Source organism: Bombus terrestris, chromosome 12 (genome assembly GCF_910591885.1).
Source record: "Bombus terrestris chromosome 12, iyBomTerr1.2, whole genome shotgun sequence".
NCBI lineage: Eukaryota > Metazoa > Arthropoda > Insecta > Hymenoptera > Apidae > Bombus > Bombus terrestris.
Window position 1 is genome coordinate 8,801,374 of NC_063280.1, and position 26,587 is coordinate 8,827,960.

A 26,587-nucleotide genomic window follows, 5' to 3' on the forward strand; every position below is an offset into this window, starting at 1 on the left:
GAAAAAAATAAATCGGTTAGCAATGTTCTTTTATCCTTTACTTTATTTGTATACGTTTAAAGTTCCCGAGTCTCCTCCTACAGTTCTCTTCTATAAGAAACGTCCGACAAAGAAAATCAGAAAATATCGCGATGATACCAACGATATATAACATCGTGTACGCCTAATATTCCCGAAGAAGCAGAATCGATCCCAAAACATCGATCCTTGAACGTTATATAGGCCGAGGACATTCTTTTCCGAGAACGAAAGCAGTTTTTAGAGAGCGATCTATTCTTGCGCGTGAGCCGAATAGCGCCAGAGAAATTGTAATAATCTGCCGCCAAGTGTACCAACTGAAACAAAAAGGAGGCTCTACATCAATCGTGCAACGTTAAAGCAGCTGCGTTTGAACGTTGGAAATAGCAGCGGGTATTTTTCAAGGCTCAAAACCGTTCCTCATTGTTCCATCGATAAACGCCAACTAAATTAATTCGAGTGACTGTCGTCCTACGCGGTTTTTATTTTTTCTTCCTTTTTTTTTTCAACATAACGAGTTACGACACGTGGAAAATGTCACGATCGAAATGCGCACCGGTATTTTTTTTCTGCTCCACGGTCAGTTAAGATCATTTTTCTGAGAAATTTCATCCTTCGTCCTTCGTCCAACGTGCTTTCGCGTTTCTTCGCCGCTGTTTATTAATAGTTGTAACGTCTACCGTGAAGTTTTTGTCGCACCACTCACGCAGACGACGTAGAAAGACATAGCGGACGTGGATCTGGTTTGGTGCATCGATGCATTCTTGGAGATTTGAGGGGGAAGCCTGACGCGTACAGTTCATCTTGACATTGAATTTTAATCAGTCTGGATCGTTGGCGAATTTAGGAATTTCAGTTTCAGTGTTTTGCCTCGCATGTGCGTATTTGGGTATTTTTACTGAAATATTTAACATCGAACGTGTAAATCGGAGAACTTCGACTATTTACTCTTTGCATGTTAAACGTAGGTATTCGAATTTATACTCGCATCTCCTTCGTCAGTTTATATTTCTTCGTTTTGAATGTTTAATTTTGAATCTCGTTAACTTCGAGATGAAAATCGCGCGCAAAATACTTTAGTCTACGTAACAAAATTCGACTTTCGGTCCACTGAAATTTCAGTTCAAGTTGGAAATAAAATTCATTTTGTGCTCTTATGAAACAGACATATTAGGTTGTCGCAGAAGTTTCTTTCGTTTTATAAGGAATGATTTTGTAATAGTAGAACAAGATGGATCGTACGCAATTCGATAAAATAATATAAAAGAGAAGAACGTTGTGCATCTATTATTTTCCTTGTAATACGAAGCGACGTCGATTAATCGAAATAAATGAGGCTTGTTTCTTCATTCGACTGTATATTTCGTAAAATTTGTCGATATAACGTATTTTTATTCTAACGTTGCCAAATTTTAATAGGATTCCAGACGAATCGCGCATTACGTAAGAGATCGAAAGAGAGGAAACTTTAATGAAGATTCTGTCTTATCTATCTATCGTGTTCTGAAATTTATTGCGAAGTATTAAACGAGATTTCGTACGGATTTTAGAAGTCTGTTATTAATGCAAATGAGAGAAAAAGATGTTACGAAGTGACGAAAGAAACGGCTACTCGCAGGCACATGTTTCTCTTTTCCATATTTAATTTGATGCTGTTAAATAACGATCAACCGTCTGCAGCATTCTGTATCAATGTTTACAACACGTCGTAAAAATTCCAATGTATATCTTAATTTGGAAATTCAAAGTCGAACATTTGAATTTAATTCCGATTCATTCGAATTGTAAGAAATTATGTTTCCAGCTAACGTATACCATTTTCGATAAGAGGCTATTTTCCAGAAAGCTGTCATTCTCTAATTAATTCTGTTTCTAGTCATTAGACGAAATTTGAAGTAGCAAGAATCCACGGAATCTGCAGAAATATATAAAATATCCGAGATAAATCACTCGTTACAATATCTACACATAATAAGTGACAAAAGCTTGTATCTATGTTCGATCTCTTTAGTTACGTTTATGAAATTGCATAAACATTTGTAATCTAATTTATAATGTAGATTAACATTTACGTATCGAAGCATCAGAGGTTATAGTTTATATAAACGGAAAGAAATAATCAACCTTCTTACGAAATTATTTTCTTCGGCGTAAAAAGATTAGATACTCTATCTAGCATGTTGCAAATTAGAAACGATCCACCAAGTATACCGTCATCTTTAGCAAATCTCATCTTCGTCGTCAGCCTTCAAAGTCAGCCGTAAATACACCGTTGTTAACCATAAAAATCCAACAAAGGAGGACGAAAACATCAGCGTCCGATCTTTTGTGACCCACTTGGTGGTGTCCTTGCACCTGCGATGGAATGTGGGTCGAGTCGAGCGCCTCGTCTGGATCCCTTCGAAATTCAATTGCCATTCGTTATTCCTCGACTAATAACTATCCTACACGATGATTTCTCGTAGCCTCACCTCAGACAGCTACGAAACCAAGATCGAGGAAACGGAACGAAAAAAAAGGAAAAAGGAAGGATCAGGCTATCACTTCCCGTTAGGCTACCACTTTACACCACTTTCACGGGTTCAACCTACGTACTGATAATTTGTCGTCCTTTCAAAATTTTCAATTCTGCGTTCGTGTCTCGAAAAGAAGAAAATATTTATTTATTTTTCCACATGACAGCCTGGAAAAAGGAATTGGCTTACGTATATGTGTATCTATGTGTTTCTATGTGGATCTTAGCGGGTGCAAACATCTATCCATTCCATACATGTATATCCTCTCTTACATCTGGTGGTACAAGTTAAACATATATCCTTATTTTTGTTCATCTGTATACGTTATTCTTTTACTTAACTTGTCGTATACTATCATACATCTATCTTCGGCGTACAATTAGTTCCTTGCCTATCTCTAGAATCTTCTTCCAGAATCCTGGCATTCCTGGTAACGATAATAAAAGTAAGAGATTTCTATGGCTTCTTTTTCAAGCTGACTACTAGTTACGCGGGGTCACTGGACCTTCTTGGGATGTAGATAGAAATACAAATGTAATTTTATTATTTCATTCGTTTATTTCGTTTATCGTATGTTATACAACTTCTATGATCATCTTTGACGATGTAACCATTGTTGACGCGCAGCATAGCATCATCAGAGGCATCAAAATGCAAAATTTAAGAAATTTCATGAAGATATAAAAAAGTTCTACTCCCATGTAACCAGCGGCTGATGCAAAAAAGGGTCAGGAAAAATCTCTCGCTGTTGTTGTTGTTACACAAGAATTCGCTCTTCAAGCAGCCTCTTATCATCGTTTCAATTTTTTACGAGCATAACGCGTTCCGAGATGCTAACATTCCTGAAAGGGTTCACTTGCTGTTTACCGTTTGTTCAGCTGCTCGTTCAGGTTTCTAGAACTGGAATCTGATTCCACGTTTCTCGCGTTTCGATGCAATTATTCCATCTGCCGATACACTCGGTGACCGTGCTTACAAGCGAAAGTCCAGTCCATTCTTCGCTTGTAGTTCGTTCGAGACGCTCCACCGCCCTCGTCATTCTCGTTCTCTCCTTTCCCACACCTCGCATTCGCCTTGCCTGCGGTGCATGTTTGTTTATTTAAACGAAAAGCAGAATAAATGCCTTCGCTATATGAGATGACAAAGCAGGAGAAAGTTACTGTTAACATATGCACATATGTTACATATGGGTTTAAAGATACGGATACAGGCATAAGAACAAGTTAAAGTATACTTGCAGCGAGTGTTTTAAGGCTTCTAAGGGGACTAAGGTTTGTCCAGGTAGATTTACCGTCGCGTGGGAGGAGTTGGTACGATTTAGCACACGATTAGAGCAATTAAAATAACTATAAGTTGCACGGCCTTGATTACATGTAATTAGACAACGGGTTGTTACGCATTCGTGGGTAATTTAAAGATGTAAATATGTAGAAAACTCGCGCGATTGTGATTATAAAAATTATTAGCGTTGCGCCTCCGACCAGCAGAATAACAATTAGTCTGTGGATATTTATAGGAAATAAAAGGTAATAAAGATACCAAACAAAGCACGGAATATGCAAAAATACGTGAGACGTCGAAAATAATTTATTGCTTATAATATCTATGTAAATGCATTTATGTAAATTTTATAAAATATCTACAATCTAATGATTATATATATATATATTTTTTTTTTATTATTTTGAAATATGTACAGTGCTGTCTTGTTAGTAAGTGGCCACGGGACGTGACCTTATCTGGCCAATTATAGAGGGAGGTATTTCTAGGAAATTCCAAGTATTTCTCTCCTCTGGTGTGGTTCGCGTTATACCTTCACCCTCTTGCACGTTAATTTACCAACCAATATCAGAATATTAAGAAGCTGATAAATTATAAACTACATTTCTTTGAAATTTTATAATTTCATATCAAATCTTCTCGATCAGGTGACTCATAATTCGTATAAATCACTATCCCTGTCAGTAAATTTGATAGCGTCATAATAGAAAATTTGCTAATACCAATGAAATATTGCTATTATTAAATCAATCGTGCAAAGGAGCTCCGATATATCTTTTCATTCGACGTACATAATTTCGAAGGACGCTTTCACAAAATTTATTTCAAGAACAGACGAGGATAGAAACGGACAGTTAACGAAGCAAAATCTTGGCCAATGTTTAACTCAGCGTTAACGTACTATGCTTTGTATCCAGTATGGACGAATCCTTAATGGAACGGAGGTCCTTCGATTTTGCACGATGCAAACTCAATTTGTTCGCCATATACCGGTTGACCTAGTTCAATGGTTACTCGGATTATGCGATATGATATGTACATGCGTATAACAGTTCGTAGAAGTATACGCCCAGTTTGAAGAGAATGAGAATATTGAGCCAAAGAGAGAGAGAGAGAGCAAGAGAGAACTTACAATTTCTAATTAAGATTTTCGACGAAAAGATGGGCTAACGACAAGCCAAGGATATTCTTGAAGATTCCTCGTGATCTTGTCAATCCTGTTACGATTTATTAATTTCTGCAATATATTTATATTTCGATTCATCTGTGCTTTGAGCAAACAAGAATAATATTAGTTTGTAATATTTTAAGAAGACGTTTAACATCGACGTTAAGACGTGAGATCATGCGTGTCAATAAGAATTTCTCCATAGTTTCTTCAAACTTGAGATGATATCTTAACGATAGAAAAACATAATTGGATCGATAATTGGATCAAAATCGTAATAAAATTTCTGTTTTAAGAGAGAAGAGAATTTCCTGTAACTTCATGGTGATCCTTAATACCTTAGGTGTTCTAATAAAAAAAAAGGCGAGATCGAGATAAAAGAAAGACCTCGCAGAGCTATGGTAGATACAGCGTACAGCTTAACATAATTTAACAGTTTAGTATGGTATCTGTTATAGAAAGTATTCGAGCTGGAAGAAATTGATCAGAGTTGTTGATTGATATTTAAAGAAAGGTACAGCGATTAAATTGAAGGATATCGTTTCATTTTACTGTGGCGTTGTAATTAACCGCGTCTCGTGAAACTGAAAGAAATCGCAAGATCGTGGGTGAAAGTGGCGTCGATTCTTGCGACTGTTGCGTGAACAAGCGGCCGATCGGTGAGGACAGGTCTGCTGCTCTCAAAGGTTCCTTCGTTGCATAACTTTGGAACGATCATTTACGATTACGTTTATAGTTGGACGAACGAAATCGTTCATATCTCGTTACGATTTATTTTCACGTACGCTTTCGCTTGCCGCGTATAAATCTTCTCTCCTTTTTTTTTTTTTATTCAATCTAACTCTTTCACTTTGTTCCATTAACTTAAATTTTCATCCAGTTTTTTTTTTTATTTCGTTTTATAAATCCGATACATAACGCAACGTATGTTATTCCATATTGCCTGACCTATTGTTTTATTTTATTAACCTAACGTTTAATCTCCATTCTATGCGACCATTTTGATTTTTAATTCGGTTCTTCCATTCTATATCGTTGATTCAATTTTCTGATCTAGTTCCTTCGGTTTGTTTTACATTATATTCACAGGCGCTCACGTACAATTACGTCTTCTCATGACCTATATCTGGTTGACGTAAAATTACGTCATTCTATAAGACAGTAGAAAGATGTAAGGCAGGCAATGGGCAATTGGTAACTCGTACGAGCAATAAGATCCTCATCATGAACAATGGTATCGTAGTGGGGCAATCTGTGAGTGTAGAAACCACAGATCCCGTAGAAATAACAAGATGGCACAGAAATGGAACGCGATGAGATGACAAACGTCGAACCTACAGTAATATTAAAGATTCCACGATATTTTTCGTTTTTTAATGCAACGGAACGTTGTAGATCGATAAGGATCACGAAGATCGATGAGAGGTAAATTGATGATAATTAATAAAAATTGAGAAAAAAAAGAACAGGTATACTTACAGAAGTAATAAATTTGAAGAAAATACTTGTCTACGACGAGGAATTAATTTACATAAATTATGATGAACTGATTTAGCGGCGATTTTTAAATAAATTATATATAGATAGGAACCGATTGGAAAATAAACAGTTTAGATAGAAATACATTAGAATTGGATAATCTTTTTTTCTTTTTCTTTCTTCAATTTGAAACAATAGCTAGTTACGATAACGTTTGTGATTTGTATCCCTTTGTTCTTAATAAGACTCGGTTAAAGGCAACATAAAGTGAAACTTATTTCCCGAAACGTTCTAGTTGTCAACTATTTTGGCGCCGTAAAATGGTAACGTCTTCGAGGGTAGTGGCGTTACGACGCTTTAACGCTGCTAATAAAGTAAACTTAACGATTCCATAGCGCTTTAACGCTTGTACGCCGTGATTCACTTAGAACGCGCATAATTCAGCCGGCGTGAAGGAATATTTTACTATCGCTTAATCGCGTCGAGTGTGCCGTGATTTATCGTCTATTCAAATTGTTGCCGTTTCGCTCGACCGAGGAAAAAAGTCTAAACACGAAGAATATTAATTTTGGTCACCTTGAATCAGCGTCGATTCAAAGACGACAGAAAAAGCAGAAGAAAAAATGAAACAAAGAGCGACGAATCGATTCGTTTACAGGATGACTCAGGAGACGAAAGGCTTTCGAGAAAATTAGTTTGTTTTTTCAGAAAAATAATCTCGAATCGTAAATTATTTCAGCAACAATATAGTATCGTTTAATATAGCATCGTTATAATTTGTAATTACCAGGCAGCGAATATTTATGCAAATTCGCATTAAAAAGACGAAGCTTGAACAAAGATTCGTTGGAAGATCTCTTGCTGTGAATTTTTTCGAAAGTTTCTGTCGTAGATATAATTTCGAAACCTGCTGCATGATTTTTTGTTAGTAGAAGACACTTCTCGCGCTTTCAGCGTTTTGCGAACTTCGAACGTTCTTGAAATGTTCATTAATTTGATCACAAAGAACGTGCTATGTACTTTGAAATGTCTTGTATAGCTAAAAATATTCTTCCGACTGCAGCAGACTGTTAGCCAAACATCAACGTCTCGTCCGTCCAATTAAGGAAAGGAAGGAACAGAAAAAAGTTGACAGAATCGATCTCTGAAAGAATAAATTTACACAATATATAGAGACACATTACCGGTTAAATTATTTAATTGCCAAATCACGTTGATCCAATAGTTCTTTTTCCAGTTGGTAAATAATAGCTGTAGTCGCAAAGTTGAAAATTAAATACCGCGAGTCAATATTAGGCTGATCCTTATTCTTGCACATGTAAATATCCAACAAAATCCAAAAATAGCAAATAAATTCTCACGAATAAGATATTGATAACGCGAGCAATAAGACGATTCTAATTATGCTCTACGTGTATTGCTGTGCGTATAATATGCACCGAGAAGCACGGAACGAGCAAGCAAACTCGAACGAACTAATAATATTCCATACGATCGTTGGAAACCACTTTAACGTTAGCTACGAATGTTTAGTCTAGAAGCAGTTAATTATCTGAACCCCATTCGTTTTAATTGCACGGATGATTTTTAATTATCGTATAAATATCATCGATAAGGAAAATTCGAGTTAAATCGTTGGAGCATCGATTGAAAAATTGCTGAACGACCGAAAAGGTGATCGGAGTAAAACGATAAATGGAAAACTGTAGGAAGGAGAAGAAAATCGGTCTCGACGTTGTGTAAATTGTAATTAGGTTAAAGTTGCAAGTCGGAGGCGTCTATTGCGTTGGAACTGGGACTCGATCGACGAAGGACGTCTATAGAAAAACGGGTAAAAAGGACCTCGATACAACTCCGTCGCGTAAATAGGTGACAAACTTGAAACTCGTCGGTGAAATCGTTCGGAAGAGATATCCCACCTCGAAACGGATCTCCGCGAGATTTCATCGATCATTTTACCGCCCTACATTTTTCTACAATTTCTACAATTTCTCACGATTGTTAACATTCGCAGAATCTTTCAACTTTATCTCTTCGTGGACGTTGAATCGTCGAGAAACCCGAGAGACTCTGTTTCCGCGATGTGAATTATGGATTACGCTGTAATTACTTCTTCGTCGTAATAATTGTTAAGAATCGTAATCGATTCTCTCTCGTTGTGAAGTTTCAATTTCTCTGAGGAAATTTCGATTTCCACGGGATTTCGAATGTCCTACTTCTATTCTTCGTTTAACTTGATTTATTTATTTAACCGCGGCAGGGAAAACCACTTTGCTATCTTCGACGCTGAGGATAAAAGTATAAGTTTCAAGACAAAACAAACGTGAAATTCAGCAAGCGTGTTACACAGTGTTTTAACGAATCGATGGATTGATCAAATAGACGAATGTACAGCGTTAAAACGAATAGCTGTGCGATTTACGCAATTAAAATAGCCATATGTCATACGGTGTCGTTTGGAATGAAGCAAATTGTAATTCCTTGGACTCCTAGAAGCGGCGTTTAGAGAAAACAGCTGAATCACGTCAGGTCAAGGTATTACGCCCTTGAATATCTTACAATCGAGAAAGATATTAAACATCATCCTTCTATCGCTCAGTGGCTGAAGGTTCAAATAGCTAAGAACGTCGTAAATGTGAGAAAAAGGAGGCGTAATTTATATATTATATTATCATATTATTATTATATAATATAAATATAATATATATTTATTAATATAAAAATATTTAATTATTTTATTTGTTAATTATTACTTAATAATATTAATTATTTATATTATATAATAAGGCATGTTATATACATATTATGGTATAATTGAAAAACTTCTTTGTTTCGACAGCTTTTAAGAATCTCGATAATTGAAAATTTTTGTGCGAAATCGAATTACTTTAAGGGAAATAAATATTCGAATAATTTTATTTATCGTAGGAAATTCATCTGATTTAACCGTGTTCTTCAAAGAGATTCGTTCTCTATAAAGAAAATAATCAGAGACTTACACCGTCGATCTTGAAATCGTGTTTCAACGTGGAGCGCGTGCCTGAAACGTTTTCCGCGCTATCTTGCTCCTATCTTCTCCTTTCTCCTCGACACTTTCACTATCACTTGGAACAGCTGCGAATTCTAGCTTACCCTAGGTATTTCTATTCACTGCCTCCGGACGTAATACGTGTCGTCGTTGCTGACGAACCATTACGCACGCCTTTTCTTACGAGGAATCTTTTCAACGCGTTGCTTCTTCATGGCTGATCGACGTATCGAAATCTTACAATTATTGGCTTGGCAACTAAGTGATCGCGGATTTTGTCATTATCACCTAATGACAAAGGCCGCAATCACTTAGTTGCCAACCCAATACATATCTCCTCCGCTAAGATTGCTCGTGAATTTCATTCAAAGATTATTTACGTTACGTCTAATATATAAATCCCGTTATGGAATTATTTAAGTAGATTACATTTACGTGAGATTCATGTAAAATTTACGTGGAATTACGTGGTTCCATCAGCGAGTTGTAATTTATATCACGAATAACGTCCGTCCAGAAATCATTTCATCGTATCGTGACGGTGAAAGCGTAAATGGAGTAAAAGCGGTTTTTCTTTCAAATGCTCGGGCTATCGTAGTGAGGATCGAAGCTCGAAGCGGATGGAAATGGCGTGCGTGTTTCGGCAATGAGCGGCCGATACAGCGTGCGACGTTGGTCCAACGTGCGTCGTTAAATTAGTTAAACTAGCGCACCGAAATTAACCCGGTTATGTGAAAGAGGATATCGAATAAATTCAACGCGCAGCCGCGTATTGGTGGCGTCAGTATATGCGCGTATGTGTGTGTGATAGGATGTATCAGTATACGTGCGTTAGTGACACAGAGCGGTGAGGAAGAGAGGAGAAGAGGAAGAATATCATGAATGAAGAACGGAGAAAGGCACACGATCACGGGCGAGTTAAACAAAAAGGAGAGGGGAAATAATCGAGAAATAAGATTAAGAAAAGGAAACGACCGAGTGGAAGCGACTATGATAAAAGATAATAGAAGATTTTACGGCGAAACACGCGAAATCGATAAGAAAAAGAGAGCGAAATGGGAGCAACTAGGATAAAAGGAAATGTTAAGGTAAAGATCCTATGGTAACCGGTTATGTTTTGTAATAAAGCCATAATTTAGTAGAGTACTGGCAGAATAAGCCCCGGAGATTGAAACAAAAAGGGCGTCGCAAGATGAAATGGACAAAAACGAGAACCAATAAAAAGTGTAATAGAGAAGCGGACATACGTAAGGCGAAACAGGGAGTTTAGTTGATGACATGGACGGAAGTAAGAGAGATTCATAAAGCGTAATGGTGGAACAACCGCGCAGGGTGGAAGAGGAAAATTCTGTTGATTGGGTAGGTCACGGAAATATAAGATTACAAGCAGTGGCTGAAACTGGGGACAGTTGAACCCCAATAGCTGAAGCAAGGTACTCTATTTGGTGGAATAAACCGGAATGAGAAGCAAGGTGACATACAGAGAATAGCAGAGTAATATTTTACTTGATAGAGCAAAATGTGAGCTAGGAAAAACTGTCCATAGAGGATAACAAAGAACTAGGAGGGCCAGAAAGGAAGTACGTGTACCAGAATCAGAAGAACTGTAGAGAGTAACAAATAATCACAGAAGTTGGAAGAAGACTTCGAAAAAGAAAATTTCCTTACTAGTATACGTTTCTCGCAAAGACTAACAAGAAATCGACAAGACGAAGAAGAAAGAAACTTTGTAAAAATTGACAGAATTTCGGTGCTGGAAACAGACAGTCCGACCACTGAATTATACGCTTGAAAATAAGAAGGAAAATCGGGTAGACGTGTCAGAACGAAGAAAGAAAGATTCTATTTCTACGGACGGCTTGAAAGAGACAGTTCGATTACTGCTGTATATTTCAGAGTAAGAAGAAAAATCGCATGGATGTCAAGACGAAGGAAGAAAGATTTTATATCTAGAGAAACACAGTTCCGATTACTACTGCGTCCCGCAAAGTGAGAAGGGTCTGTATAAAGAGTAACGTACGGAAAATCAGCAGAACTGAAAAAAGGAAGATCTTGATATAACATATTGTTGGTGCAACGAGAGATCCATTGTTGGTACAGCAGAGAATCGTTCAGCTCTGTTCCATACGAAGTTCCATTTTTCAGCATGTATCTGCACAGGACCACGATGTCTCCGATAAAGAGGGACAGAGACGCGTAAAGCAGAAGCTGGGCGTGGGTTGGAAAGAGATCGACTATAGGCGGCAGTGAGAGAGACAGAGAGAATAGATAGATAGAGGGAGAGAGGAAGAGAGAGAGAGTCAATAACGTGGTCGAAGCGAGGGAGCGACAGAAAAGCAGAGAAACGAGGCCTCCTCCGTTCCCTTTGAAGGTTTGCTACCACCTGCTACCACCGCCGCCTCTATCGGTGGCTGTCTGTACAGAGAACAAGCGGGGGCGGCGGTGCAGCGTCACGAATGGAGAGCAGTGACGCTGTTCACGGTTCCACGGATTGATCCTGCCGTTCCCTGTTCTTGGAAACGGGCAAGTCGAGGAGAACACGAGGGGAAGCAAAGTGTGTACCGTTTACCTTTCACGGCGGATTTTTGTGATCCGTGCACTCGTGGTGCGCCGCTGCATCGATTCCGGGGATCTGCCTCTCCTCTGATTACACGCCGACAGTGTAATCGGCGGTTTCGCCAACCACCGATAACGTTTCCGTACGTCAGAAATCCGATCTGCCCGTTATTTCGTGCAGAATATGAGCAAAGGAACGATTCGTTGAACGAGGCAGCCTCCTTTCGATCGGTTTGTCGTTGACGTCAAAACAGGAAGACAGGTGACTGTAAAATCAAAGACGGACGATTTTGGAGCGTGAAGTTGTAAAATATATTTCCTGATATAGCAGCAGATAGGAGTAAATAGCAGCAGGGGGAAACAGATTCCAAGGAAGAGTCGTTGAAACGAGAAACTAGAGGGATTAAATAGATGCTGAGATAATAAGAAGAAACAGTTGCCACGGTGAGAGACAAGTATAAAAAGAAGGAAGCTAAAATGATTAAATAGTAAAGGCAGCTATGAGAAAAGACAAAAGATTGTAGGGTGATAATGAGTTATAAAAAGAAGGAAGTATGAAAAGACTAAGTAGAAGGAACTGTAGTAAAAATAAGTGGATTCCAGAGGGAGAAAATACTGTGAAAAGGAGGAGGCAATTGTAATACAAGATAAAGGATCGCAGAGGAGCCGTGGCAAAGTTATGATTTAGTAGAATACTAGTGAAAGAAACGCGAAGATTGAAATAAAAGGGAACTGTGAAGATGAAACGGAGCAAAATGAGAAGGGAATCCATAAAGTGTAATAAAGAAGCGCGGGGATTAAAGAGAAGAGTTTTTAGTTGATGAAATGATATCATACGCGTTCAATAAGGACACCGTTGAGTTGGATAAAAATCGGATTAGATTTTTTACTTGCTTGGATAAGAATTTATCTCTGTTCGATTTTAGAATCGAGAAGTTGTTTGATGTTTAATGACATCTGTTCGTCGAACTGTCGACCGAATCAGCGGATGGGTCTGTTTGAACATTCGACAGACTTTGATCGATGTGTAGACAGTAAAATGCGAATTTATCAGTACGCGATAAGGAGATGAAAATACTCGATGTTGATCGAATATCGAGATGTTTGTATCGAAATTCTGTAAATAGTGGATTCTTACGATGATTACATTAGATTAGCGACGAACCTTTGACGAAGATTTTACTGAACATTTAAAATATTGGATGGGTGAAAACACAGACCAATTAAAAATTGTCTGAAAGATGATTATCTTTGAATTTAAACCTTGACATAAAAAAAAAAAGAAAAAAAGATTGTTAGGATCATGAATTTAGTATCAACCATGAAACAATTACGAACTATTTCATTTATAAAAAGCCTTTAACGAAGATTCCATTAAACGTTTAAAACATCAAAGGACGCGATATCAGCGTGTCTTCGATCGATTCGTTTTCTCTAAAGCGCATGAAAAGGAAAGAAAAATTCGCGAAATTTATAAAGAGTTGACTGAAAACTCGTAACACCAAAGTCCCTTTAAAAATCAATTCAAAGTCCTGAAAAATCTATTAAAGAAAGATCGCTAATTCCAAGCGATCATTCGTTGCAGGTGCTAAAACATAGGATAAAAGAAAAGGAGAAAATACGCAAGATTAAGAAGAATAGAATTTTTCGAAGAAAAAAGATTTTCAAAACGATCGCCTACTCATCGATGGGGAGGAGCGTCGTCGACCTGATGACGTTCCTGGACGTCTGCCAGCTGTACCTTCAAACGAAACGGAAGTCGCGGAACTTGTGCACGCTTTGGGCCATCGTCACGTTCATTCGCACGGAAGACACCGGTGAATTCCTACGTTGGTGCCGAGCGTACACAGTTCCTTATCTACGTTACAGGGACAACTATGTCAGTTCTAGTGCCAAAGAAAAGCAGAGGGTCGATAAACTGATTCTGAAGGTTCTGCAAGAGCTGTTCTATTGCGGATGCATACCACCATCCGATATCGGTCTATGAATGAAATTTTCTCACGCATATTTATAAAAATGTTCTACCGTACATGGTGGATTATTTTAACGAAGATTTTCCTGCTCGGTATCTTCTTCTTGGAGATGTAAGTGTGTACGTTTGCTAATAGTCATTTTTCCCGAATTTTTCTTATTCTACGAACTTTACCGATGATCAAACTCTAAATAAGAACCGTGAATCTAGAGAGAGAAAGAGAGAGAGAGAGAGAGAGAGAGAGAGAGAATGAGAATGAGAAAATGAACAGGTAAAATGTTCACGAAGGAATCGTTACACAATGATTATTATTTTATTGATGGTAGTTTGTAACGTCTTTGTATCGCATCGTCGACGATAAACTCATATCATTTAGATCCTTTTTGATTAAACTGAGAATGGAATTATTTCATATCGGTTACTCAACGCCACTCCTTTTTTTTTAATCAATGTGAACTTACGAATTTTCCTAAGTATAATTATTCAAAGACTACTACGTATCTTAACAAATATATACGTAGATGCATAATCGTGTCATAATATTTCATAAATGAGAAACGTAGTGCTCAGAGGGGCACGATAGTTGAGTTTCGACGCTTATTGTGTTCGATGCACGAAGAGCGTCGAAGAGCAGCGTTGCTCTCGATTTTAATCCCTCTGGAGGATCGATCTACCTGTGGATTGCTCTTTCAATTCGATGTTTCTCCCTTCTCAGCTGTTATTCTTTTCTTGCGTCGTTCTTCACGTGCTCGTGGCTGTACGAGCCACGAGCGGACGCGTCTTGCAGAATTCCTCTTTCGTTAATGGAAAGACCACTCGACCTGTTTGTGTCGTCCATGTTGACAACGAACGTCGACGACGACTATTTCGACGAGGGTCCTCCACCGTTGCCAGGAACAGAAGCTTTAGAAACGTTGTTCAAAGGAGAAGAAGTTATTGTTCGATGGTCGAGCGTGGTAAGTTTTCACTAGTGGCGCATTCAGGCGAAATACGAGAGGAACAGGCTTAGCCTGCCTTGTGCAATTATGCGGTATTTCTGGGTCATAAATGGCCACAACGATTTCAATTACGTTTATTATAACAGATTTATATTAGATTCGGGTATTGGATTCTGAAATACTTGGTCCTTTCGTAGTCTATATTTTACCTGATAAATATCGATGTGACGTTTACGATACTCGATTACATTTATTACAACCACAGTATCGGTATCGATAGAAATACCAATAACAATTATATATATAATTAATTAACAATTAATCTCGGAATAGAGAGACCAAACGCATGGATGAATGTATTATAGAAATTCTTTATTCAGAAATGTTAGAAATTAGGATTTCCAGTGGTTTCTATCCAATGTGATAATGTATTGATAGATGGATTTATTACAGTGGATTAAACAGAAAACGATGATTATTTAACTTGAACTTAATGCAGTAGCGTGATATGACAACTCTCGGTTAACGGTTCTTGACTCTTGGCTCTTCCAATGGCTAACTGAACAATATATTGATGGCCTATTGAAGTACGCCGACTCTTTCGGCTTATGGCCATTTGCGCTTTATCGTCGACATTGTCTGTATGTTGGCGATCTCTCCGCGATACTATTGGTTCGGCAACTAAGTGATTGCGGAATTTGTCATTAGGTGATATCGACAAAATCCGCAATCACTTAGTTGCCGACCCAATATAATAGAGGAACAACTGCAAAGAGAATCGTCGTGCCAAAAACTAAACACCAAAGAAGATGTAGAGTTTTCCTAGAAGTGAGACTCACTTCAACAGATACGATTCACGAATAACGTTCAGGTATAAAGTATTTGAACTATAACCGAGTTATTAGCAGAACACCGAGTCTCGAAGAATCTTTGGAAGCCATTAATTATTGTTACAAGTAGTACGCTAATTGCTGGCTTTTCATTGAACAAAGTACCCCAATTGTCTCATATTCCTCTTTTCTTCAAATTCAAACACCTCTATACAAACTTGATCGAACGTTCGCCTAAAGTTTACATGGCCGTTTATTCGAAAGAAAGTACAATTAATCTCCACTGCGATCTAATCTCCGCAATGAGATCTGCTACGTTATTTCTATATAGCGGTCGTAATAAATTTAGCTGTTATTGTTGTCCGATTCGCGATTGCAGAAAATGTTACCAGGCAAAGATATTTAGATGGAGACATTGCTGCAATTACGAAATCTATAATACAGTTTCACGATCGTTCCAATCGTCGTCCTTCCTTTGGACAAACTAATATTCCACGCCTGGGGAAACTCATAGGAAAAAACAGCGTTGATTGATCGATGGATTGACGTATATGGAGCATTTCTCTTTGGACGCGATAAAACCCGATCGTATTCACAGACAGATATACTCTTGGTATCTCGGTTCCCTCCCGTACCTTTTGTTCGGCTTGTCAAACAGCCAATTATAGATAGTCCGATCGATTTTTCAAATCAACACTCTGACGCGTTGATGATGATTCCGCTCGACGAAGTTGATTGGTAGAGAGCCGAAGAGTAAGACGATTTTATCGCTTGTCTCCTCTCCTCTTCTCTTCTCTCTTTTTTTCTATACACTTATGGAAAATTTAAAATCGCGAAAGAACACGTAATACCGTTTATCGTCGCATCGATTATTATTAATTTTCTCGATTCTTGATTTACGACTAAACAGGATTTGAATAAAGTTTCATCCATCGCTAGCGGTGCTATGGAACGCCTAACTAAGCAAAGTCATTCCCATACGATTCATCGATTCTCGATCATCGTCAAACCGAGGAAACTAAGGAGGAAAATAAAAAAGCAGAAATTAATACACGGGACGATAGTAACAGGCGCGATGTTGCACGTAGCGAAGAACGTCACTGCACGCGATCACATGGCAATATCAATTTCGAGCGTCGATATCAGTTTGGAACGTACGTTCAGTCGAACACCTCCTCTTCCCTTTTTCAATGTCCAAAGCTATTGTTTCGAACTGCTTTCGCGACAGCTGTCGACCGATAATCTCGTGCGTGCAGCTCAGTTGCACTGGTCAATACGCGATTCATTAGGATGTAGGCCAACCAGCGACGATTAATTAGGTCGAACGTGCTACCTGTAGATTCTGGCCCGGCGTGTTCCGCCAAAACGCTCCACCGACTATTCCCAATTTCACGGTTTCCAATTTTTACGAAGCGACGATCGGAATAGAATCGCTTTTTAACACGGTTGCGACAGTCGAAAAGTTTAACGACCATAATGGGCATATTTTTACCCTCGTTTCGTCATTCTATGATTTTTGCGATTATTTCGTTGGAAAGGTAAACGCGTTTTAGTTAGATCAAAAAGTAGGATCGATTAGGCTTTGACCGTGGAGGTGAATGAAAGTCGAGGACAGATATGTTCACGGATGATTTTCCTTGAATTCGATGAAAGAGCTTGGAGGTTCAGCGTTTAAAAATATCTTAGGTCCTCTTAAGGATGAACCTCCGGTGAAACATACACGGAACACGGAAGTATTCGGAGCTGTTATTTTAGCGTTAACGGAAGTACTTGTAGGAGACTATTTTTAACCCTCCTTTGCGTCGTTCTTTTTAAAAAAACGCGCCTCTAGACTCTTGCTGGCATTTTTAAACTTTAAAGCCTTTTAAACTTTAACCTTTCCACCATCTCTGTCGCTTCACCGGAATATTTTATACATTACGTTGCGTTTCTGTATTACGTTTTAATCGGCAATTTATCGGAAATTTCAATTGTACGTAATAGGAAGCATTTAATTTGATAAAAAAAAAAAAAAAAGAATTTAATCGTCCTTGGGATTTTCACGTGAAACGATTTCCACGCAGAAGATTATACGAATATGTAAATATTCTTCGACTTAGGTATGGGTTTTGTCGAACATATTTTTTTATATCTTCGATTATTTTAGGGACACGGTAAACTCCTGTAAAATCGCGTTTTACCGGAATTTGTCGCGTAATCTAAAGTAACGTGTTCCAAACGATCGTCGCTACGTCGACTTTTATTTTCTATGTTTTATCAACTAGGACGATATTTTAAAAACAAATGGCATATATACGAAGTTGATTAAAAAAATCGTATTATTCATGTATGTAAAAAATGTTGTATTTCGTTGAAATTTAATAAAAATGTAATTATACGAGTCTACGTATCGTGTTCTTGAAGATTGTTTTAAATCGAAAAATACTTTTACGATCTTCGTTATCAGTCACCATCGGAATCGTCGCAAATAAATATTCATTTTCAACGTGTTCAATCACATTCGATCTTTTCAACGAGTCTATTGCTTTGTTACACGTATTTGCCGCGTTATATCATATTCGCGTTATACAACGGTTTACTATATTCGCAATAAATAAATTCCTTACGAGATATTCTTCATACAGCATCGACGATCTGCGATACGCGACTAAGTAGGCAAGTTTGAGCCGACTAGTAATTCATTTCCTTGCGATTCAATTATTAATAACTTTCTGAATATAACTTCAAACGTTGATGTTGATATTACGGTTATTTACAAGTCTATCGGTATATCAAAGAGAGAAATATTGGCCACGAAATCACGAGGGGAAAGACGCAAGGTATGAGAATTTATCGGGAATAAAAGTGGTCGAAGGATGTTAATAAACATCAACGATTTCCTCACAACTTATCGAGGTGGGACCGTGTAGGGAGCGCTTGGTAAATGAAAGTGACGAGAAAGTACGAAACCGGTACCTTTGAAAACCGGAATCCATCGTCGGCCGCCGATTATGGAATATCAATGGATGACCAAATAAAATTAAAGCCGTGCTTCACGCGACTGCAGCGCTGAAAACGAAAGCGATTCCACTCGGAGGATTCGAAAAAACTGGGAGATTCGTAGCTGGACAGCAGGTGTTTACGCAAAACTGTGTCTTGTTTGTTCTGGTCGGAAAAAATGGATAGAAATTTGACGAATGTTCGGGACGGAAATTCCGACGAAACGTTTGGTCTGTGAGATTAAACTTAATTTCTTTTCCTGAACAAAAATTCCCATGGAAAATATTCGTGGAATATTTAGAGGCGTGGCGAGATACGCGTAGCTGTCTTGCGCTCGAATAATTTAAACCGACCTTTTGTTTCCATTCATCGTAGGTGATAAGACGGAAGACAATGCTACGTGGAGGATTGTTTTGGCGAATAAACGGAACGAGCAAGTGAAAATGCACCGTGGCACCCGTTGCGCAGAGTTTCCGGGGTTCCGTGTTATGAGAAACCGTCGCGTTATTGTTAACGTGCGACGACAATGATAACTTTCGTACAAAATCGTTGCGTGACCTTGCGTAGGTGTCTTATCAGATTAAAAAAAAAAAAAAAGAAAAACGCAGAGCATTAGCGAGATAAAATTAGTTGCAGTGGTTTTGGGTTGTGTAATTCAAGTTCTATCGTAATTAGGATCAGTTTTATTTATCGGCGGTTATCCGGTCGCTGTCAGTGACTGTACAGATCGTTTTAAAATAAGCGTAACGTGAAACGACAAGTAGAAAACCATTGCGAGAGCAAACAGTCTTGTGCACTTCGCCTTTTGTTGTTTCCTTCACTTTGTCTCCTTTGATATCGATCTACATGTTTCTTCAATTTTAATTCACGGCTTACAAATAGTATAATTATAATAATAAATATAATAAAATAAATAATATAATTATAACAATATAATAAGCTCGCTATAATGATAAATAAATAAATACTCGCCCTATATACAGAAAAATTTTCAATGGATTTCAAGTAGGAGCGTTGTAAGTTTAGTCTCAATTTAGTCCTTTCGTTCAACGTTAAAATTGCGTACACTCTGTTAAGTTTAAGTAAAGATGTTTTACCGTGAAATTTATGTTCGCTCTTATGGATCGATAACGAATGACGATTTTGTTTGCAGTTTCGCGGACACGCGTGTGGATGAGGGTAAACCATCTTAGCGAGAGGGATGTCTGAAAGCGACGGAGAGCAAGTAGCTCGGTCGGTGGCCTTGGAGCAAGCCTACGTCCATGAAGTTTACGAGCAATGCGCCGAAAAAACGGTTCAGAGTCGACACTGGCCACGAATCTATCAATTTCTCGAGGAACTGGAGCCGGGAGCCCTTGTTTGCGATATTGGTAACTTTACCGGCTTTTCGCACATAGTGTAGCTTCCTTTGAATGAACATATTAACATTTACCATGTACAGGGTGTCCTACAGCTTTGTCGGTATAGTTTCCGTACACGATAGAAGAAAAGATGTTATTATTGTAATCGCTGTGGTCGCTTAATCGTGTCGCTTAAAGATTCGTCGAATAGTTGTACTTAATAAACGAAGCAGGTTACAAGGAGCCCAGAAAAGAGTGAATAGAGAACGGTATATGGAAATAAACCGTTCGATTGAATTAAAATGGGATCCTAGCACAGACAAAATCGGTAGGAAGAGAAGAATGGGAAGTCAACGGAATAAAAGAAGTAGCACGGTGTACAAACGAAGAGGAACTGTGTCAGGTACGTGAGAGAAAAAAATCAGGATCCTTGGAGCACGTGTTAAAAGACTGCTCGATGTATGGTGAATCAAGGCCAGAGATACCCAGGAATAGAAAACAACAGGCAAATCACGAAGGCGAGCATCGAAAAGGATGTAAGAAGATTCCACTGCTTCGTACAAAATGCAACGAGAATTTTTATTTCCAAACTTTCATTTAGGACAATCTAATGTTAATTACACTGTACCAAAGAAAGATTGTTACCTGTACATTATTTTCTTTTTTTTAGGAAGATTGTATAATTTGAATAACAAGTACGAGCATAACACGCACGAGGCGTTTCCTTATGAAAAGATAAGAACAAAACATGCGAGGAAATTTGTTCGTTTGAGCCTTAGTTTGAAAATTTATCAAGTATACTTGACTGCGGCAAAATACGAAAGGAAAAGCAACGAACTTGTGGTTACCACGCTATAAGACGATACTGGGACACCCTGTACGATTTACATATATAATTTAATCAAAATATTCCGAGATTTTTGTATCGGAAACGAACAATTTAATCTAACTGCTCGTTGATCTCACGAGTCGATTCGCGGATTTTTCAGTCTTACTATAGCCGCGCCCCATGGAACATACACATGCACACACGCGCGTGCACAGCCCATTTATAGACGCGTGTCTTTATTCCTTCCTTTGGCCGCTTTTTCCCCGCCTCTTAACTCCGGCTACTTGCGCTTTCACATGATCAATTGACCTCCGCACGGATGTATCAACGCGAGTTCGTGTAAATCACGTACAGGTAACGCGTACGCTTGTCTAAGTTCAAATGCAATGTGGTCGAACGATATGTCGCGTAGCCACCTTTGAAATACCGTGGGATACGTTCTCCTTGGATTACACAAACTCATCGACCAGCGAACTTTGAGGCCGGGTTCGCGTACCGTGTTCCGCTTCTGAACCGCTTTTCGTTCATCGTTCCAACTACCGGTTTCACCCGTCGAATTAGTCATCGGTTTTCCGGTCTGTTTCTTACAGGCCGATCAGCTGATCGCGTTACCAAACCGGAATTCCTAACAAAACCTTTGATTTCGCTCGTAACTATATTGCGGATTTTCCTGCAATTTCGTATTTTTCTTAATTAAAGAAACTTACGTGTAGATTCATTTCGCTGATCATATATAGCACAGAACGTAGTTCACTTTGAATATTTTCCGTGTGTTTGCATGGTACGCGTATTTCGTACGTTTTTACTCTCTTAAATCTGCTGTAAATGCAGTAATGGTTCGCTCGTGATCAATTTAATTTTATTTTGCTGCCGCGGTCCTAGAATCTGTACGTTCCGAGTCCTATTTCCGTTTCAGCGAGCGGCAAGACTCGATACTTCGAGGGAAACTTCGTGTACAGCTTACCATAAAATTGATACACCTGTATCGGTAATGACCCATTCCATTTGTGTTCCATGTTAGGAAATTTCGTAGCGATAAAAACACACGTTTAATCGCAAACGACTGAAAGAACGCAGCAGCAGATACGTTTATTTGTGAAACTTTGTTAGAGATCGTTAGCTAACGAGTCGATCACTCTTATTCAGGTTGTGGCAACGGGAAGTACCTGAACGTTAATCACAGCATCTTTAAGGTAGGAGTGGACCGGTGCAAGCGTTTCACGGATATCGCGCGTGAGAAGGAAAATGAGGTGAATATATTACTTTAGAAAATAGAAATATCGAGAGTACATAAAATGGAACAGCAGTCTAATACCGGAAACAAACTCTTGTATCCGTATCCTGTCTCTAACGACCTGATTAAGCTCTAATCATAACGAACGTTATTAATTGTATCCGGGATAGGTCATCTCGCGATTATAATGTCTTTCTAATTAAATTCTATCTTACAACTGTACGTAATAATATCGAAAACAAGCGAGACCGAAACTAATATCATTGTCGCTAATAGACTGTGCTTACGCGTCTATGAAACATTTCAATTTTCGCAGACGCAAACGTAAAACAGAACGCGCGTAATGTTTAGAAAATAGGCGAGATATTAATGGCTAAAATTGGTCGTTTACATTGCAGGTATTGATCTGCGATAATCTAGCTCTGCCGTTTCGAGATGAGAGTTTCGATGCGGTGCTCTCGATCGCCGTGGTGCATCACTTTGCCACAACAGAGAGGCGGGTTCACGCGTTGAAAGAACTCGCAAGAGTATTGCGGATCGGCGGTCGACTGGTTATATCGGTATGGGCTATGGAACAAAAACACAGAAGGGTAAATAAAACGTAACAAATCAAATATTTGTATTGTATTGTGTTCGTTTATCGTATCGAGGCATACGTACCTGTTACAATTTCTTTGTTCTTGTGTACGCTTCCTGCATCTTGCTTCTATTAGGTTGACCCTAAAGTTTCTTCCTCTTTACGAACAAACAACTGTGTTACGTCGGCAGACACTCTGCCTAGACCAGGCCACATACCAATGTTGGTATGGCAATGTTGGTATGGCAATGTTGGGCAAGGTGGCAACCAGAAGTCCGTAGATCCTTCCTGCGTATCCTCAATAGTCTCAAGTACCTTCCATAAATCCCAGGAATTTTCTAGTTAAGGTCCTTCAAACCGAACAAATACTCTTTCACTCAAGTGTTTTCTAAAGTTTATTATCCGTCATGGGTCGACACGGGAAAGCCTTTTGAATTTTCTCACGTATGAGGCCTCCCACTAGCGGCTTTATCTAGAGGGTGGTTAGCATCTTTTCTCATTCACCACCATAGTAAATACCCGATTAACAACGAAGTCTATTTCCCTCACTCTCCTAGCCAAAACTAGAGACACCCCATCCTTAGTTTTCCTGCGCCACAGCGCCGTCACCGAACGGCACTGATTTTCCGTCAGACAGTCAACATGCCTTTGACCGGGTTTACACCCTTAGATCAGTCACTTACTTAACTAATACATACGCACCAGCGTAACTATCTCCTTTAAATTGTTGGAATAAATTGTGATTTTTAATTTGTTATATCAGTGTCATAGTCAATTTAACCACCTCTATTATCCTGACCGAAATAGGGGATCGGGTCGGAACAAACTGTTCCATTACATGATTCTATTATTAAAATGGATCATACATGACTCAATAAAATAATATAATTTGAATAGTAAGAGAACATTTTGTTCTATTACTAGCAAATAGATTATACATAATTCAATAAAATAATGTAAAAGAAAAAATGTAGTGCATCTATAATTTCCCTGTAAAAGGAAAGAAACTTTGGGTCAGCCTAATATATTAGTTTATTCCTTAAAGACAACTCTGAATTCCTTACGCTATTCATCCAAGTGTATATCTATATTCTGTGTTTTAATTTACTATACAGATTAGTATGTGTCTTCTACGTAGTCAGTCTTTGGTATTTCATCCCTGTCCATCTCCCTTTTGGTTTTTTTATTTGTTCATGCAGTGAACTGGTAACTTCGTGTAATGAATAAAATATTGTTTCTAAAATAAATAAAATAGCGGAGATAGAAAATTAAACGAAACATTGGACATGGAAAGGTAAATAATTCTTAACTATTTCTCATAAAGAAAAAAAGAGAAAAATTACAAAGCGGCAAAATAATACGATGCTGCAATATGTAAATCTCATTTTATATTATTTCTTCGTATTTTTATTTTCATTTCAACGTGCCGTATACGATCTGCTTCAATTTATTTTTTATTTTACGTTTCAAGTTAAAAGCAGATATTTAGTGACACAAAAAGCTTCAAATGTATGGAATTGTGTATAGCACGTGAAGCGTGTAAACACGCTTAAACTTCGGATTACAAGCTATTCCAAGGATTTGCGGATATATAGGCTATTCGATTCAGCTTAAAAACGTCGTCATCCGATACGATTGAATTCAAACGGTATTCGAACATGCCTATGAAATACACCCACGCCAAGCATGACGGTCAATCGATACGATTATTCCAATGCACATAGTCAAGGTAAACCGTTCGAATCTATCTCTGTTAAATCTATTTTCCAGTCCAATCTTTTCTGCGCGTACTTTGTTCATTTGGTTATGAAGCTTTTTAATTACCAACGCTGGATATCCTTTTATAATTACTTCTATCTTTATTAATATCCCTTATCCCTATTAATACTTTTACAGAGTGACCATATTAGAAATTTCTAATAAATTTAACCTTTAAAGGCTAGCCATGGGTAAAACTTCACCCCAAGTAAATTTTATCTCAGCCACTGCAAGTAATAACTTTCTCTACTTTTGACCTACAATATAAAAGAAACGTATCAGGTTGAAATTTCACTTATAATAGCGTAAACGCGATTTCCTTTGACGATAACTTTCAAGGTGAAAGATACGTATCTTAATAAATAGTAGCGAGTAAAAAATATGAATATTAATAAAAAAAAATTCGTTCTTTTTGTTTCTAGTTCGAGTCTCAAGACGTGTTGGTACCATGGCCGAAAGCTTACTGCATGAACTCGGTGACAAATAGATCGAAACGTTCGAGCGCGCCACACGCCACTGAATTATGTTACAATCAGAACGCTCAAAAATTCCCATCTTCCAAAAGGTATCTAATCGATTCAACGATCCAAAGAGGCTAAAAGAAGAATGCACATTGCGCTCGACTTAATTCGTCTCTTCATATTTTAGCACTTTTGTGCACAAGCTGAGTCGTTTACATCCACGCTTTTATTCGCTGTTTTACGCTTCCGAAATATCCGCCAAAATTACTCCGGCATAATCGTCCAATCCGTTGTACGATCGATCTTAAATCAAAAAAAGATGTAAAAGATCTTTCAGGAAAAATAAGAATTCGTAGAATTGAGAAAATTCACGAGTGGAGGTTCGCTCGGAATGTAAACGATCCAGATTGCCATGAGTTAATTATTCGGAAATTTTGACAACGCTACAAGATTGGTAATTTACGAAAATTGCATCTCCATCGTCTACCCTAGTCTTCCTCTCTTCTTCCGCTTTCCAGAGAGCCAATATGGTAACCTCGATAATTACTGCTAATGGGATTCTTGTTTCAGGAACAGCCAACGAAAATGCAAAAGCAAGAGCTATTGGATCGACCCGATATTCAGCCCATCACCGTCGACCAGCAGTCTATCCAGCCCGAACGAGACCTGCTACAGTTTTTTCCGTCGCGCTTTGCAGGTAACATAATCTAAGTACGTACCATGTTCGTGGCTGGAAAGTTGGCTGACGGAAGAGATATAAATTTCGTTGATTAGAACAGACTGCAGGATGTTCGTGCAAATTCATATTTTTATAAATACGATCAAAGAAACGAAACGTACGGCAAAGAGTAATTCGTCCATTATTATAACGAATATGTTCTATATTTGGTATATTTCTTGTATTAGATAAAAGCCACGAGGCGCAACTTGTCTACTATTACTATACCGAGAACCTGAGAAAAGATGAAACGAAAGAAAAATGTAGATTTCGCAGAGAAGCATCAAAGATGACGGGGTCCAACTTTCCAGCCACGCATTACGCTCACGTTTCCTTGAACAGTTCCCAGTTGTCACGTGTTATACAATCGCGTGCAAACGCTGAGATTGTTTTTCCTTCTCGTTTTCTGTATTCCTTTTTCGCCTGTTTTTTTTTTTTCTTTAAACTTTCCGCCTGCATGTTGTTGCGACACGATAATTTGTAGCAATAGGTGGCTAAATTGTTGCCAGGCCTTATCGATTCCGCGCGCAACCGTAACGATGCTCGGTACCGAAAAAAGTAGGCTAACTGCTTGCAGAATACGCTTCGAATGTAATTGGAACGGGCAAAATGCAGCGAAGATCGTTTGTCAGCGGGATGCCCGAGTAATTTCGCCTCTCGTTGTTTCCTTATGGATGTTGGATAATCGATTGAATGAGATCTTAGGAAGGAATCTTTAAGGCGACTGTCTTCTTGTAATTTGGAAACCTCGAGCATTCCTGTTCCCTTGTTTTTTGAAAATCAGACGAACGATTCAGAATTGCAAATTTAATTAGCAACTCGTTTATTGAGATACGACGTTTCATGACATCTTTTCTCTTTTTATAGATAAGTCATTTCTGAGTGACCTGGGAAAGCCACTGACT

At 38.3% G+C, this 26,587-nt stretch overlaps 1 protein-coding gene across 6 annotated transcripts in view; it reads left to right on the top strand.

The window, feature by feature from the left end:
* LOC100649346 overlaps window positions 1-26,587 on the top strand; it is a 46,779-nt gene that overhangs the window by 10,372 nt on the left and 9,820 nt on the right. For 2 of the 6 annotated variants that reach the window (XR_007225956.1, XM_003399702.4), the window contains exons 2-6: window positions 19,919-20,135; window positions 22,081-22,184; window positions 22,567-22,758; window positions 24,926-25,068; window positions 25,535-25,661. Coding sequence is in view for 5 of the 6 variants with exons in the window: in XM_003399702.4 (XP_003399750.2) it covers window positions 19,967-20,135; window positions 22,081-22,184; window positions 22,567-22,758; window positions 24,926-25,068; window positions 25,535-25,661 (735 nt within the window). In the remaining variant the exon portion in view is untranslated. Of the gene's footprint in view, window positions 1-11,622; window positions 14,131-18,644; window positions 18,901-18,983; window positions 19,329-19,918; window positions 20,136-22,080; window positions 22,185-22,566; window positions 22,759-24,248; window positions 24,475-24,925; window positions 25,069-25,534; window positions 25,662-26,587 lie in introns of those variants that run through there. The other 4 variants (XM_020865964.2, XM_012314935.3, XM_048410924.1 and 1 more) reach the window with 4 other exon arrangements.